This window comes from Mus caroli, unplaced genomic scaffold, assembly GCF_978045245.1.
Source record: "Mus caroli unplaced genomic scaffold, Mus_caroli_1 scaffold_1, whole genome shotgun sequence".
NCBI classification, from domain to species: domain Eukaryota; kingdom Metazoa; phylum Chordata; class Mammalia; order Rodentia; family Muridae; genus Mus; species Mus caroli.
In genome coordinates this window covers 176,864,265-176,881,757 of record NW_028227256.1, presented here as the reverse complement: position 1 = coordinate 176,881,757, position 17,493 = coordinate 176,864,265, and the positions used below count along the sequence as shown (strand labels likewise).

General features: G+C 45.5%; 1 protein-coding gene across 8 annotated transcripts in view; it reads left to right on the top strand.

Annotated features, from left to right (window-relative positions):
- The window catches only part of Smyd3 (SET and MYND domain containing 3), a 580,304-nt gene that overhangs the window by 428,866 nt on the left and 133,945 nt on the right, over positions 1-17,493 (top strand). For all 8 annotated transcript variants that reach the window (XM_085843350.1, XM_021156846.3, XM_085843347.1 and 5 more), the window contains 3 exons: positions 2,378-2,445; positions 3,797-3,899; positions 10,385-10,495. In XM_085843350.1, coding sequence (XP_085699476.1) covers positions 2,378-2,445; positions 3,797-3,899; positions 10,385-10,495 — 282 coding nt within the window. The remainder of the gene's footprint in view (positions 1-2,377; positions 2,446-3,796; positions 3,900-10,384; positions 10,496-17,493) is intronic.

Below are 17,493 nucleotides of genomic sequence, written 5' to 3'. Positions count from 1 at the left end.
CAAATTCCATTTGTTCATTCTTAGTCTGGCTTGGAAGTGGCCCAGGGCCATTTGAAATTCACCCTAACAAAACAAAGGGGCACATTCCTCCTTAACACACACACACACATACACACACACTTGATGCCAAACTTGTCCCTTTTGCCTTCTTCCTCCTCCCAATAAATGACAGCAGTGGTCAGCCACTTAGAAGCCAAACACCAAGTTTATCCACGACTCCTCCATTCCCCATCTGCAGCTCCCCAGAGAAGGCTGTGGCAGAGGTGCCAGCTCCTTCCACTCCTGTTACCAGTGTCCAAGCCAATGCGTGCATTATGAAGTGACCTCTGACCTGTGTGCTACACACGCATGTGCACCATTGAACAAACAGCTCGTTCTGTGCATAGCAGTCAGAGAAATCCCTTGGGAACAGAAATCAGACCCATTTATTTCTTGGCTTGGAGTCTCATTTAAAATAAAATTCCCCACCTGGATGTAAAGTCCCGTATGATCCAGCTACCTCTTCTGTCTACCATCTAAACTGCTTTCTTGGGCTATACCAGCATCCTCTCTGTATACGCACAGTCTTACCTCAAGGCCTCTGTGCTTTTTGTTTCTTTCTGGTGACTTACACCTTTGTGTGTGGGAAATATTCACCCGGGGAAAGCAAGCTCCATCAAGATTAACTAACGTATAGAGAAAGCCAGCTGGCAAAGATTGGAAGCCCTTCCTCATCTGGGCTTCCTAAGGAACTGAGCATGCTCGAGAAAGATCCAGTGTACAAACGGGTGGGGAGTGTCCTGTAAAGGGTCATTGGCCCCATGTCCCAGGGCCTTGGCTTTCCTCTCAGCTCACTAGCTCACTCCTCTCCCCAGGAGTGTATTTCCTTTCCTAATAACCGGTCTCCACTTCTCTTTCTAACCCCGTGTCCCCACAGCGGTCCTTTGGTCCAGAACACAAGAGCCCTCCTATGCTATGGGCAGCTGCAGCACTTTCTCACCAACGACCAATTCTCCTTGGTCTCCTCCACTCCCGGTTTACATGCCACCTTGTTCTAGTGGTTTGCCTCTTTCTCTCATGTCCATGCCACAGAAACACAGCGTTCACCTCAAAGGGAATATGAGATGGTTTGTTCTGGAGGCCAAATATGAGCAGCCATTGCATGGAAACCCAGATTTAAGTTACCCCAGATTCCATGTCCCAATGTTGAAGCAGTTTCGTGCAGTTCTTATAGTAACAGAACAAAGCAATAAATCAGGGGGTTTTAATCATGCTTTGCTGGAAACATGGCAGAAGGGTTACAGCAGGATGGGGTGGTCTCCGCTAGAGGCCTCCCGTGCTGTCGGATATAATGCTTAGCCCTTGGACTGGTGGACAGTAGAGTTTTGCTATCATCGGTTTATCGGGGTGTTAGGTCTGACACCAAGGTAGGTCAGGAGTGCCTCAGACATAACCCATAAGAAACAGTAACGAGGCTCTGGACCTGCAGCATCCCAGCTTCCCGAGGTTCTAAGTGGTCAGCCAGTGAGCCTGCATTTGTAGATGCAGCTTCTTCCCAGGGATTCCTCACGTTCTTCACCTTATCTTCTCTCCTTGGCCCTTCCCCACAAGGATAAGCTCTCTGTCGTGGGAGTTCTTCTTTTAAAAAATGTCTGTCGTTGTGTAGAGCTTAAGTCCTGTGAGAGCAGGGACCTTGGTGTTCTTCCCCCTACCCCCATATCTGTCTAGGCATTGTCTCGTGCCCGGGTCTAGGCTACGATTCAAGCCTAGCGCTCTTTGCATATTCTTTGTGGCCTCTGACACAGTACGTCACCTCCTGCACAAACACGGTTCTAAAGTTCCTTGTGTATAGTGATTATGTGTTTTCTTTCTTTCTTTCCTTATCTACCCAGAGGGCACTGGAACATGCCACAGGCCGGTGAGGGGATCTGTGTGTCCGGTGGGAGCTATGGCTCCACTGCGCAGCTTCCTGTCCTCCCTGTGGTCAATGGGCAGCTTGGATCACAAACTCCCTCAGGGTGCACTTCGCTATGCAGGAATAAAAACAAACACACTGCTGTATTCCTTAGATAAAGGGGCCTTTGGACCAGGCAGGCAGGCAGAAAAACATGCATGTCACAGGACCCTCATTTTAAATGCGTACCTTACTTGTATTTTGAATTTTGAACATTTCGTGGAGTTGTAGAATGTGGCGTGTGCGGAAGTTAGACTACAGTCAGTACTTTCTGTGCTCCTTGAAGCCCTGTGTTTCCTCAGGGTTGAGGAGTGCACCTTAGAGATGTTATTCTAAAGTCACCCATCATCTGTGCAAGCAGCCCCTAAAACGCTCGGCTCTTTGTGCTCCTGCGTGTGAGATTTCTAAAGTGGACACCTAACAGGCCCCTTCTTATTTCCACAGGTGATCTGCAATTCGTTCACCATCTGCAACGCGGAGATGCAGGAGGTCGGCGTTGGCCTGTACCCCAGGTACGGCAGATATCCCAAACCAACTCACTCCCACCCAGCTCCCCAGCCTCTCGGGGGTCATTAGAAAGGGTTTTTTAGCCTCTAGCTCAGTAGCCAAACTCAAAACATAATACTACATTGCACGAGGCTATAAAAATGATCTTATAACACATTATACACTATGCTAGTTAGACAAGGCAGGCTTCACACCCGACCACTTGTTCTCAGGCTGAGTTTGGGGTAGGTTCAGGCTTATGGGTGCTGGGATTCAGTTATCTTTACAGTCTCCCCTGAGCTTTGGCCTCCATCTCTTGAGCAGAAGCACACGGTTATCCCTCCCGACTGGTGGCATGGTACCAATAGGCTAAGTTTGACTTTGGTGGTGACACACTTTCTAATCACCTCTAGAAGAGGCTCGAGAGCCTTCAGAAGTAGCCTGTTTCTTAGCCATCTCTATGGTAGCCTCTATCCCCGAGCTGACTTTCATTCTGTCTTTATGCCCCTAGGGTTCAAACATGGTGTTTCTTCTCAGTAATTGTACCTGAGACTCAGCCTCCTCTCTAGTCTACACACGTGTTGTTGCTTGCATGTCATGTCTTTTCATAGCACAGGTTTCTGAAAGCAGCAACTCAGAGGGGCTTCAGAGCATGGGCTCTGAGCTCAGGCCTCCTGGTTCCGGTTCAGTCATCATCAGTTAAGTTGTGCATCCTCGGATAAGCCAGTTCCATCCTTCAGCATTGGTCTCTTCACCTGTAAATAACCCCCACCAGCTTGTTGTGGTGACTGAATCTGGTCACCCTGCTCCAGTCCTGAGCAGGCACTTCCCACACAGTACATGCCCATCCTAAATGCTGTCAGTTCATGGTGACAGTGTCAAGTCATTGCATTTCCCCCAAGAAAAGAAAGTGGCTAGGCTCCTTTCCAGAATGCATCAGGACACACCAGTGTGAGCATCTAGCAGTGCCACAGCCCTTCTCTACCAGAGCTCAGCAGTGAGGCCCTCTGTAGGTCAGGGCCACCTTGGGAGACTGCTGTAACTGCACCCGTACCCTTTATCCCAGAGCTGATCTCTTCGTGAGTTACTTTGTCAGTACCCCCATCATTTGGGTAACCTTATTGGGTGGAATCTATTGTGTCCCATCCCCCAAAAGGACTTATTATCAAACTTCCCCAATTAGCCCGCATTATGAGGAGCAGCACAGGGGCAGCCTGTAAGTGCTCCAAGACCCCAATCTTCATTTCTTCCCCCATCAAACCCATTTTGCTCCCTACCTCCCACCTAGGTGTCTTTTGACTGTTGTGTCCATTTGATGAAGCTGTTTAACTCTGCGCATTGATGGTCCCCTTGAGTTTTCTTTCTTCTTTCTTTCAGTGTGTCTTTGCTGAATCACAGCTGTGACCCCAACTGCTCCATCGTATTCAACGGGCCCCACCTCTTACTGCGTGCAGTGCGGGAAATCGAGGCAGGAGAGGAGGTAAGGAAACCCGTGCCTCCCGCTGCTGGCCCTCCTCGCTCGGCAGCACCTTTCCCAGCTTGGCTCCCTCCGACCACCGGCTACAGCTAACTCCTTCCTGTCCTGACACCAAGAAGACGCTCAAAACAGTCACACACCAAATTGTAGATGAATCTATGCACATGTTTTTGGTCTTGGTCACTGGGTTTCCTCATGATGATCGTCCTGCGACATGTATTTGAAAGATGTTCTTTGGTGACTGGGGCTGTCTACCTTATATACATGCATAGGGTCATTAAATCACCTCATTGGCAGCAACAGTCCAGCTGCTTGCTACATCCCAGCACATGGGCACTCTGAGAGGCAACCCAGCTTGTCAGTACCGTTCCCCAGGACTTACCCAGAAAACAGACGTGGATTATTCTCTCCGGCCTTTCCACTGGGCTTTTGTAACCCCACCGGCATTTCTGAGTGATAGTTTCAGCACAGATACAATGGTCAGATAGGATTTGCAAGTGTGGCTTTGTGTAGATGGCCAAGCGAGCTGCTTTGGTGAAGGACCTTCACTGAGGCTTGAGATCTCACAGGCAACTACAAATAGGGCCAGTTCAGAGCTGCTGGACCACACAGAATCAGCGTGGACTGTGTGCGGTTACTACTGGTGCTGGGCTCTGCTTATTGTCATGATTTCCAGAAGTCTCTTTCCTCCTGCCTTCCAATTTGCTAAAGTGGATATTTCCTGCAAGGAAACTGGAGAGCCATAAGCTTTTATGGCATTTATGCCGTATTCCTCCAATAAAACCTAAACTTAGATACCATATTTTATAAAGACAGGGATTTGGCCTTGACAGGACTCATTTCAAACGTGTTTTCAACCTAGTACGCTGCCTCTTACACAGGATCTTTTGCTGAATTTCCAATTGTCAGGACCAGTCGGTCCACACTGGGATATCTGCTGATGCTATGGGGAATTTTAAGTTCTTTCTCTGGGGTCATGTGACTTGAAGGCAGACTAGAAAGGGAACGTCTATGTTCAGCCCTGTTAGTGTGCTTGTGACTTTTGAACCACTGTGACTTGACATCAGCAACTTAGAGGAATGGTTTATTGAATGCCATGTTGTAGAGGGTTCAGTCCACGGCAAGTTCGCTCCATGTTCCTGAGCCCATCGTGACACAGTACATTGCAGCTGCAGCATCACATAACAAAGGCTGTTTGTCTCATGGCCATGAAGACAATTGAGATAGTTCACATCATGGTAGACAGAGTGAAGCTATAATGAGAGAGCAGAGCTATGTTGCTTCCCAGTGACCTACATCCTCAACCAGGTCCCACCTTCCCTAGGTGTGACTTTCCTCAATAGACTATTCAAATTTTGAATACATCAATTGATTATTGTTAGTACCAGGACGTTCCAAACCTATGAGCTAACAACATGACCTACAACCTATAGGCCAGTTGCCAAGCCAGCGACCACCTTATCCCAGAACCCGCTTGGCTCACCTCCCAGCCTTACTTGTGTTATGTCACTTTCCGAATAAATAAGGAGAACACCCCCTCTTCTTTTTCTTCTCTTTCTTCTCTTTCTTTCTTCTTTCCACTTGCCCTGTCACTCCTTTTCTCCTCTCCCTCACAATAAACCTCTGTCATGTGGAACTGCCTTGGCCTGGTGTGCTGTTCAGGTATATCCACTATATATTATTATTACTAATACATCAATTATACTTGTTTATGTGAGAGCTCTCCTCATCTGCTTGTATCTGAAAACTCCCTCATAGATACTAGCAGAGGTATGCTTTCATAATTTCCTAGTCATACCTTAATACAGTCAAGTTGACAATTAAGATGAATCATAGTACGTCATCTAAAGGCAAAAGTGACTGTTGGTGGTGATGATGTTTTAACCAAACGGGGCTAGGGTATCTCTCAGTGGTAAAGCTCTGAGCATATACAGTGTCTCGGATTCAATTCCCAGCACTGGACGATGTCAACAAACAAGAAAATCTATGAGAAGGGGTTGGGGTTTTCTAAGCTCTTGTAACTAACACATTGGTTCATCATCTTCTGGGGCCTCATCATCACTTGGGTGGATAGTGATTTGCATGAATTGAACATATCAGTATCCCTAATGTCAATGTTTGTTTCAAGTGTTTGGGGATTAGGGCCGTCTGGTTCTTCATTCAGTAATCTCTGTTTGCTAGAGCATGTAACAGATTCACAGAGGGCTTTCTGAGTGGTAGGCTGTTCCAGAGTCTGAGGGATCCGTGTATCAGAATGACCACCTTGTGTGGAAGGAGGAGACAGACAGAAGGCAGTAACATGATATAAGAAGCATGGTAGCATAGGTGTGCCAGGGCTTCATAGATACTCTGAACAGACTACCCAAGGCATATATAGGTGCCAGGGTTGGGGGGGGGGCAGTTAAGGGGACATATAGAGAAGTGGCCTTTCGAGCTGAAAGAATCTATAGAAATAAAGTTAGGCGAGGCAGGCACCAGTGTTCCAGGCAAGGAGACAGAAGCCACTGGCAGAGTGCTGAGTTCAGTGAACAAGAAATGGTTCACATCGGTATACTGAGGAATCCACTCCAGCCAGGAATGGAGAATGCATGGGGGCCGGACCAGTCTGGGGTTTTTCACAGAAGGCTGTTCACCTAAGGATTTCTAATTGTCTGCTATGTGGGAGGAACGAGGGCCAGGCAGTGGGTCTCCTTGAGGTTTAGAGGAAAGGAGGTATGGTAAGATCTTATGCCTATAGACAAGATTAAGAGGAGGGTCAGTCTGTCCCTCCGGGCAAGAGTTGACAATGACAGTCTGAAGTCAGGAGGAGGCCAAGTGGTGGCTCAGAATACAGAATGTGAAGAATACAATATTTAGAAACCAAAATTAGTAGAATTTGTGTGACAAAGAAAAGGGACAAAAGCGACTTTAAGATGAAGTGATTTTTTTTTTTAACTTTGAGCTAGTATTGGAAAAATGTGTAACTGTGACAATATACTACAAAAATGAAAACAAGATTTGGTTTTATTCTGCACTCCGTTGTTGATGGGAAAGATGGTTTCAGGGAAAACAGTTTTCTCCGCTATGTGATTTGAACAGAGGTACCATAACCAAGTCCCCGAAACCTCTGCGATATTGCTCTAAAGCTGGAAATGATTTATGCATTTTTTCATAAGAGTTACACTTAAATGGCAGAGCAATGGTCAGAGCATTAATATTTTAATTCGATTTTGTTCTGTGCCATTAAAGCACCAGTTGATCAATGGCCATGGTTTGTGCGTGTGCGCCCCGCATGTAGTGAGCAGTGACTCCATTTAAACTTTCGAATCTATGAGCCTTTAATAAAGGTTTTTATCTTTGCTTGATAAAATGATTGAGCTGCCATTTCAAGCTAGCTGTGTGCTTCCGGAATGTTCTTGCTGCTGAGCCCCTCAGCTTTAGTACAGTATAGTTTGCAAACTTCAGTGGTATGAAAGAGGCACAGAGAAGATAAGGAGTCCCTATCCCAGAGGGAGGGGGCGTTTTTAAGCCAATAATGAAGCTGGGGGTGAGGAAAGGCACTGAAGGAAGAGGCTGGGTGGTGTCATACATTTCAGAGACAGCTGTATAGTCAAGACTTTATGAGGCAAAGGAAAAGACATCTGAGACGAGGAAGTAGACCTACAGTAAGTGTAGGAGAAAAGACTTGTGGGACTCCATCCATAGGCAGGAAGAAGCTGTCTGAAGTCTTCACATAGAGGAATGACTCAACCAGCCATGGGTGTTAGGGAGCGTGTTCTCTCTCCTCCTCCTCCCCCTCTCCCTTCCCCTCTGCTTCCCTTTCCCCCTCCCCCTCTCTCATCAGTTTAGAAGGTAAAAAGGTAGAAAAAGCCACTGGGAGGCAAGTTAGAAAGCCATTGCTTGGGTAAAGGCTTCAGGCATTACAGGCTACCCAGAAAGACTGTGAGACCCTATTTATTGGGGTGAAACAAAATAACTAGTCTCCTGCCTGGCAGTCGCACATGAGTTTTAGTCCTTATAATGCAGTTTTAGAGCCAGACACTGTTGAGTTGGTGGCTTCACAGTAGCTTGGAATTACCCAAGAGCTTCTGCTTGACCTGACAGTGATGACTAGTGGCTTGTGGTCTTTAGGCTGGGCTGAGAAACGGGGTCTTAGAATGAATTCTACAGGGAGCGTAGTCACCAACTGCTCCCTCACCTGTGTGGGGATCTGTCCAGGACCAGAGAGTCTGAGGGTACAGGATGAGTGCACAGCCCCAAACTTACTGATAAAGATGTTCTCGAATATACGCCTAGAGACTGGTTGCTTGGTCTGTGGAGCCTGGTGTTCTCCAGAAGGCATGGGAACTGGCCTTGTACTGTAGCCCTTTCTCCTCTACCCTGCCTTCAGATCAAAATGCAAGAGAGAGATGGAGGAAATGAAAAGATGATCATTGTCTTAGCCAAAAGAGCCAGCCACCACCACTTCTCTGTGTAGCTTGTACTGTATATATTCCACGGTGGGGCTGTAGAGGCTCCTTCTGATCATGGGCTCCACTGCCACCCCAAGAAGGGCACCTGCTGCAGTCCAGGTGAAAGAGTCAGGCTTGAATCTGGTCAAATGCAGATCTCAGCCCCTTTGAGGTTTTCTCTGTTGCAGTTACTTCAGGAGTGCCGCACTCACCAGAGGCGTTCCTGCAAGACCAGATCTATACTCTTGGGGCGGACATTAGTTCTTCTATGGAAGAAGGCACCCACAGCTTTCTAACATGAGACCCGGTGATGAGCCAGGGAGTCAGCTCAGGTCCTGTCTTCTGTCACCCTGGTGACAGTGTGCGTCTGACCCTTGTGGCTCGCCAGACTTCCTCCTCCTCAAGGAGGCCACCTTCAAGTCATTTTCTGTCAGAGGCCTTCCCTGCCCTACCTTGACTTCAAACAAGTATAATCATGTTTAGTAGACACAGGGTGCTTTGTTTTCAGTTAAGAAAAACCACATGGAGTGTTTGCTCTGGGGCATTTTGTCAACTCTTTCAACAGATAACCCTGCCCCCTCCTCCCTACAATATCCCCAACTCCCCCACACCCATAATTATGTTCTGCATTTGAAAAAAGATAAATAAGTCATGTATACAGTACAGTACAAGCTGGTATCCATTACCAGAGTAAAGCAAATGCAGACAAGGGGGAGGGGAGGAGCGCTGGGTGTGGCGAGAGCCAGTTGTTATTTTAAATAGGCTGCAGGTTAGGCCTCCTAGAGAAAATGGGATTTGATTGAAATGGAAGAGGACCAGGGAGGCCACCTTGGTGGATCTGGGAGAACTCAGGCCTGAAGGGAAAATATGAAGGGACAGCAAAGAGGCCAGACTAGCCAGAGCAGCAAGAGCCACGGGAAAGCCAACGTACAGGGAGGGCCATGCGTTCAGAGGAGTGGGTGCAGCTTATATGAAGCTCTTGCTTCTCTGTCCCCAGTGATGAAAGACCAATATTTTACTTGGGTCATCACAGACTTAATATTTTTGCCAAATTTGAAAAATGAATATTTAAAAACAGTAAACATAACAATGTTTTATCATTAGAAACACACACACACACACACACACACATTCTTACCAAATAGTAAACAAGTTTCTAAATGAGGACTTTGTATTTCCTTCCTCCAATTCAGCCTTGAGCCTATGCAGTCCAGAGGCCACACTCGGGTTGCTCTGTAAGACCTTGGCTTTCCTCAGACAAAAGGGGGCGCTATTGCAGTATTTCAAACTGAAGAAAGCCTGTCTGACTTCCATTGTGGTGAAGGCTAGATTGTAGAATGCAGAGATTCCTTCTAGGAGAGAAGGGCCAAGGGTGGGGTGGGGAGACCATCCTGAGATGGTGGTTGGCCAGGTTGGGATGTAACAGTGGGAAAGATTAAAAGTGGTCACTTCTGGATGAATTGTTAATGTGGATACAACAGAACTTCCTGATGGTTTTGGATGTTAGAGTCAAGGGAGACACACAGGGTTCAGTCTAGACAACATGAAGTAGATCTGCTGCCTCCTCTCCTAACTAGGGAGGCTCTGCAGGGCAGTAGGGAGGGGAGCAGAGTTCTCATAACTGTGAATTTGATTCTTGTGTGTTGGGGAAACATGTTTATGCCCATGGTGTTACCTGAAGACCAGGGACCCAGAACAGTGAAACTGGCTTCTCTGGTCATCAAGGGTCATAGAATTTATGGTCAAACCTTAGTGACACTAAAATATGAAATAACTCCTGAGGTTTTACTGTTTGATGGAAGAAAAACAAAAGACAAAGATAAAGTACAAAAGTGTGTCCAGGTTATAAACCTGATTCTTTAAATTAAGCATGTAATGTCTTTATGTTGACGGTGAGCCAGACTAGAATAAGACACATTACAGTCGCCAGGGAGGAGGCTGTAGGTGGCTCCTTTCTCTTCCACCCGTTGATGTCTTACTCTAAGCGTTAGCAGTGATGATAGCAGTAGAAGCAAATGAGTACACCAGCCATGCAAGCCTCTCCCTCGGTTCCCACAGCTCACCATCTGCTACCTGGACATGCTGATGACCAGCGAGGAACGCAGGAAGCAGCTGAGGGACCAGTACTGCTTTGAGTGTGACTGCGTCCGATGCCAAACCCAGGACAAGGTAGGTGGAATGAGAGCAGATTGAAGCTTTCCGTGGTGGTGTCTGAAGGGTCTGGGGAGCTCGGCTGTGTTCACACTGCTCCAAAGTGCACAGCTAAGTAGAACAGGGCACTTGCTGCACTCTTCATTTCCTGACAAGGTGAGATTTAAAATCTGTGGGGCTTCAGGTATCATGGGAATATAGACATTAAACACATGACATTAAACATGTAATTAAAAGGATATGAAAGGCCAGAGAGAGGGCTGTTGAGAGCATACAGTAAGAAGCCTGAATTATGTTACGATTGATAACAGTTACTGCTGAGCAATAAACATTCCACGTAGTATTTTGTCTTCTTAGTTCTTTTAAATTCGTTCCAAAAGGCTCTCTTCTGCAGCGCCTTATCAGATGGAGCTCACTTACCTCTCGGCTCTCACTCTCCAAGGAAGGAAGAAGAGCCAAAACTAATGCCATAAACATAATAAACTGCTCTTCAGTTACTCATGCACTGTCCTCATTTTGAACTTATCTGCTTTGGTTTGCACGCAATCAGGTTATGCGCCATCATCTTACTTCTTCCGGGTGTTTGTTTACGTAGTTAGATGTCTTTTATGGTCATTATCTCATTTTATGTCACAATTTATTTAAATAAATTGTGAAGCCAAACTCAAGGCAGCCTCAGAGATATGCCTCTGGGATGATATGAAGAAAGAAGGGACAGAAGCAGCTCGCCCATTCAGGTCAACTGGCTCAGCCAGGTTGTTCTTGTACCATGCTGGGGCCATCTGTGGTTGTCTCATCACTGTGGAGAGGTGACTGCTTTTCTTGAGAAAGGACCGTGAGCCCCTTTGAATACTGGAAACAGCAGATATAAGTAGTTTTTCATGAAAAGGAATTTTAAGAACTGGGAGTGGTGGCACATGCCTTAAATTCTTGGTGGGATATGTCTTTTATCCCAGAATCCATGGGTGGGATATGCCTTTAATCCCAGAATCCATGGTGGTACATACCTTTAATCCAAGCACTCAGGAGGCAGAGGCAGGTGGATCTCTGAGTTCAAGGACAGTCTCATCTCTGGAGGGTGTTCCAAATCAGCCAGGGCTATACAGTGAGACCCTGTCTCAAAGAAAAGAAAGAATTAAGTAGGAAAAGTTGGATCTGCTGCAGATAGATAGCACCAAGATTCAGTCTACTTTAGTGTTATGCTATATAAATGCTCAGCTATATGTTTAATGCTTATTAATTTATTTTAATTTTTATTGTAACACGGGGTGTCACAAAGTTAAAAAAGTAGTGTCTTCCTGCCTCAGCTTTCTGAGTTGCTGTGATTATAGGCCTGCACCAGCAGACTGAGTTTCTATGGTGGTTTGAACGAGAATGGTCCCAATAGGCTCACATATTTGAATATCTGGTACCCAGTGGAACTGTTTGGGAAGGATCAAGAGGTGTGGCCTTGTCGGAGGAGCTGTGTTTTAGTAGGTAGGCTTTAAGGTTTCAAAAGCACACACCAGGTCCAGGGTCTTGCTCTCTGCCTGTAACTCTCATCTACTGCCCCAATGCCATGCCTGCCTGGCTGCCTGCTTCCCATCATGCTCTCACTTTGACATTCATGAACTCTCTGACACTGTAGTCAAGCTCCCAACTAAATGCTTCCTTTTATACATTGCCTTGATCATGGTGATTCATCACAACAATAAACAGTAACTAAGACAGTCCCCAGGTCATTTCTTTTTCTGCAGCAGTTCACAGCATGTGGCTATGTTCCCATGTCCTCTTGTTCCCAAGATAGCTGCTGCCTCCAGTACCTAGCCGGTGTGTTCAAGCTCCAGATAGGGAAAAGGAGATTCTACAGAGATTAGGGAGCAATGTAGACACTCTTGGGGATGTGGACTTACAGGCCATGTTGAAAGCACTTCACAGTGGGATACACTTGACATTAGGTAATTTTGTCATTGTGTATGTAGAACATGGTATACCTACTATGGTGAGCTTGTTTTATAGAGTATAGTCACTGCTCTGAAATTACAAGATATAGCATAACGAACAATTAACAGTCATATATTGACAACTGTATATCATACTTGATTGTGCATATACTTGATCCTATTGCCAGCACAGTAGGCTTCTTTGTACTGGTAATATATTATGCAGTAATGCTACAACATCTATGGTATCACTATGCAACAGTCCTGTTCAGCTCCATCATAACACCATGGAGCTCTTAGTACGATGTCAGTTAATTATAACCAACTCTCAACCATATGGAAATTAACAAATCATAAGATCTGACACTCAGATGGAGACCCAAGAGAGCCAACCGGTGTGAATTCCAGACCAAAAGTTTATAGGTTCAAGACTAAGAGTTCGTATTTAGGTCTGAAGCCAAAGACAGGAGTAACCAATATCCCCGTTAAAGCACCGGGTGGATACTGTTCCCTCTTAACTAAGGAAAAGCCAGCCCTCCTTATTCTGTGCAGGCCTTCAGCTGACTGGACGATGTCCACTCACACAGGAGGGAGGGAAATCTCCCTTACTTAGTCCACAGATATAATGTTAATGTTGGTTATCTTGTGGCCAGTCAGGTTGGCATGTAACAAACATGACTTGTCATGAGTGCCGTGTTAGAGATAGGCCAAAGAGTGGAATCCAGAAAGCATCTGCTTAAGCTGCTGAAGTCCAGTCCATTCTGTATGTGGCATATTGATTATTCTGTCTGTATTATAAGGGACACAGACTACGTACGTGGCTTTAAGGCCTCATCCAGCCCCATTGTGCCATATTTGTATGAAGTGTTTCCATGTGGAGACAAGCAGGGTATGTACTTACATGTATAAACATTTGTATGAAGTGTTTCCATGTGGAGACAAGCAGGGTATGTACTTACATGTATAAACATTTGTATGAAGTGTTTCCATGTGGAGACAAGCAGGGTATGTACTTACATGTATAAACATTTGTATGAAGTGTTTCCATGTGGAGACAAGCAGGGTATGTACTTACATGTATAAACCTGTTATATTTTCAATTTCCCATTTATCTGGAAATTTTGTTCTGCTTAGTGATAGCCATGCCCAAGTCTCCACAGTGTTAATTTGCCCAGGGGGTAAACTACCCACAGGTCATTTCACTACTTAGCACACTCCCCAAAGGCTGTACACTCAAATTCTCAGGACAGTCAGCGTTAACTGTGTTTCAGTCCTCGATTTGTGTTTGTCTTGGAACCTGGGAAGCCCATTGTCCCAGCTCTCCTAATCACGCAGTATCTAGCTGGTGCACACATCTGCCTGCTGCTGGAGTTCACTGGTTTCCTGTTTCAGGAAGTCAGGAACCCTACTTCCAACATGTTCAGTATGCACACGTGAATTTTCCCTTCTAAACTAGCAGCAGCTTAATATCTGGAAGAAATAAAACTGACCACCTTAAGGAGGCTTTGAAATGTTTAGGGACCTCTATGTCTTTCCTCAGGTCAGAACCTAAGACGGCACAAGCAGAACAGACCAAACGGGACTGACCATTTCCATAAGTTTGTGACTGGTACATAACAAACTTCCCTCAAGGCCACATGCTTTATTGCCTCCCCAACCCAAAGAAGAAGAAGAAAAAAAATCTGTGTTTACTGGTCATGTCACTTTTTCTTCCCTAAAGCCAACTGTATTTAATTCATCTATTAAATCACCACAGCTAGGCGCTGAGGAGATTGCTCAGGGCGTAAGAGTGCTTGCTGTGTGAGTGTGAGGAACCTGAGTTTGTATCTCCAACACCCACATAAAAGCTGGAAACAGCCATGAATGCCTGTAACCCCATAGCTGGGCGTAGAGATGAGAGGATCCTGTGATCTTGCTGGACAGCCCAGTCCACTAAACAGCAGCAAGCTTCAAGTTCAGAGAGAAGCTTTGTCTCAAGAGGATAAAGCAGAGAGCAACAGAGGAAGGCATCCAGTGTTCTACTCTGACTTCCTCCTGTGCATACACAGGCATGTGAACCTGCATACACATTCATACACACACACACACACACACACACACACACACTGTGCACATACCCATATACCATACCCCCCCAATATGCACACACACACACACCACCATCACTACTACCACACACTACACAAGGCACTGCATGCATACACACATGCCATACACATGCCCCCAAATATACATATACATATCACACACACATATATACCACATATACATATACACAAACCACATACACATATATCTCACACCACATACACATAGACACACCCCAAGATGTAATTTATTGAAATAATAATGGGCTGCCATGTCTGTCAGTCCACTCATAGCTCTTGTTTCCTACAAGATTATGAAGTAACCCCTGCCTGCTCTCCAGCTCTCTCTTCTCACTCACACCACATCCTGCTTCAGAGAAGGCTTTCCTGTGCACCTCTGTTTCGGTGCCTTTGCTCTGCTCAGGGTTAGTGCTCAAGATAAACTTTCAACTCATAGCTCAGTATTTTGTGTTTTCCAAGGTCATGGCCCCAAGAGCCAGATGTTTTCCTTCTTTCCTTTGCACATACCAATTTCCTTTACCCAAAATATGCTAAAATTGTGTTCATGAACATGTGTGTGCACATACAAGCATGTATTTACACATATGTGGGACTATCTGAATATGTCACACAACAGCCAAGCATTTTTATATTTATTTGAGAGATAAATGAGATGAGACAAAAAGGTAAGACAGGCTAGTCCCCAGAATGTATGCCCAATGATCCTTTTCATAATGGCCTAGATAAATCACAGATTCGCTCTGGACTTGTCAGTACACACAGCTAACAGCAGTTTCAGAATTCACAAAACCCACAGAATTGAGCACACACCTGTCTTTCGGCTAAGTCACAGTTCTCCTCAAACTGAGGCAGAATTCTTCTCAGACCCCATGGCCACTGAAGTACCTGAGTTTTATATTCCTCAGTGAGACTAATTGACATAATTTTAAATTATATCTTAAAAAATCAAAGAATGACAAGCAATGGTGTGATCCTGAGGAGTGTCTCTCTAATGGTTTGTTCTACTGCAAGAATAAATTTTCATCTTCCTCAGACAAAACCAGTGTGCAGAAATGCTTCAGGTAACCCTTCCCAAGTATTGTTTCTTACAACTAAGGCCTTACACTTGTCACCTTTACTAAGGCAAATTGTGTGCATTTTGAAAAGTCAAAGGGTACTTGCATGGTTGATAACATCAGGGTTCTTCTGGTTGGCACCAAAGTTTGGCCTTTCTTCAGTTTGCACCCCACTTGTCCTTAGTCCATATTGTGCTGAGGGCATGGTGGTACCATTCAGGATGACCAGCCTTGATTTCTGAAGGTGCTGGGCATCCGTGGCTGTGCCTCCTAACTGAGGTACCTGGGCAGGAGGCTGCAGAAAGAAGCCATGCTTGGTCAGGAGAAAAAGTAATGTTGGGTTAAAGCTGTGTTCAAAGGGAAGCAGACGTTTCTATCCAAGGATATTATTCTGGTAACTTGAGTCCACTTGAGATGTGAGCAATTACTACTTAAAAGTCATTAGTAAACCAAGATGTTTTTCTTTCCTTTTTTTCCTGTTGCCTTCCTCTGTTTTGCTAAGTTAATTATGAACAGAACTGCATCGTAGCAGGATGGTGAGTTGTTTCACATTCCAAGTTTTAACAGTCTAAGCAGAATGTGTTTCCTGTTTCTAAAGTTTTCGTCATAGGCAAGGTATGTTATCTCCAGGAAGATAGGAGAGATTTCTCAGAGGAGAGAAGAATGCAAAACATACACACACACACACACACACACACACACACACACACACACGTTATCCAAGGATAACCTGTGGAAATCAGTTTTTGTCTTCCATCATGTGGGCTCAGGGAATCGAACTTGGGTCCTCAGTCTTGGCAGCACACACCTTAACTTACTGAACCACCTTGTTGACCTCTTCTTGCTTTTCCAAGTAAGCAGGGGATGGCATCTCTAAAATGGTTGCAGGGATGGCTGATGTTCATGTTAACAAGGGAAGGCATTCTTGACTTCATAACCCAGACTCCTGCACCCAGGGCTGCCACAAAGCACTGGGTGACCTCTAAGCAGGTCCCATGGACCATCTCTTTCCTGGGAAGTCATTAGTGTGACCTTTATGTTTGTCATAGAATATGCTGTCCCAGCACCACAGTGTTCGATGCTACAGTGTGTTTCTCTAAGCAGACCAGTAGGAGTCTTCTTGCAGCTTAGCTGGGTTCCAGAATTCACCATGCATTTAAGAAGAGTGTCATTTCATAATCTGTAGTGACATAAACACCACCTTATAACCTCCCAGTTTCTACAAATATCTACTGGCTTTTGGCATATTCCAAGGATATCAAAACTCTGGCTTCTCTGGACCACACTGGACAAGAACTGTTAGATCATACCTGTACTCGCTGGTTTTGTGTGTCAACTTGACACAAGCTGGAGTTATCACAGAGAAAGGAGCCTCCCTTGAGGAAATGCCTCCATGAGATCCATCTATAAGGCATTTTCTCAATTAGTGATCAAGGGTGGGAGGGCCCCCTGTGGATGGTGCCATCCCTGGGCTGATAGTCCTGGGTTCTATAAGAAAGCAAGCAGCTGAGCAAGCCAGGAGAAGCAAGCCAGTAAGCAGCATCCCTCCATGGCCTCTGTATCAGCTCCTGCCTCCAGGTTCCTGACCTGCTTGAGTTCCTGTCCTGCCTTCCTTTGGTGGTGAACAGCAATGTGGAAGTGTAAGCTGAATAAACCCTTTCCTCCCCAACTTGCTTCTTGGTCATGATGTTTTGTGCAGGAATAGAAACCCTATGACAGTATCTTAATGTGAAGACCCCAGTCCATGGTTCAACAACCACTGCAGATATGATGCAGAGAATAGTTTTTCTATTAATGGAGCATTGTACTTCCCCAGTGCACTGTCCATAGCTGTGTGTAAGAAAGAGGAAGCATATCTTCTTTATCTTCTTTAGAGGACATGATAGATTGGAGTAGCTGCTGAAGTTTTGGCAACACCAGATACTTTGGAG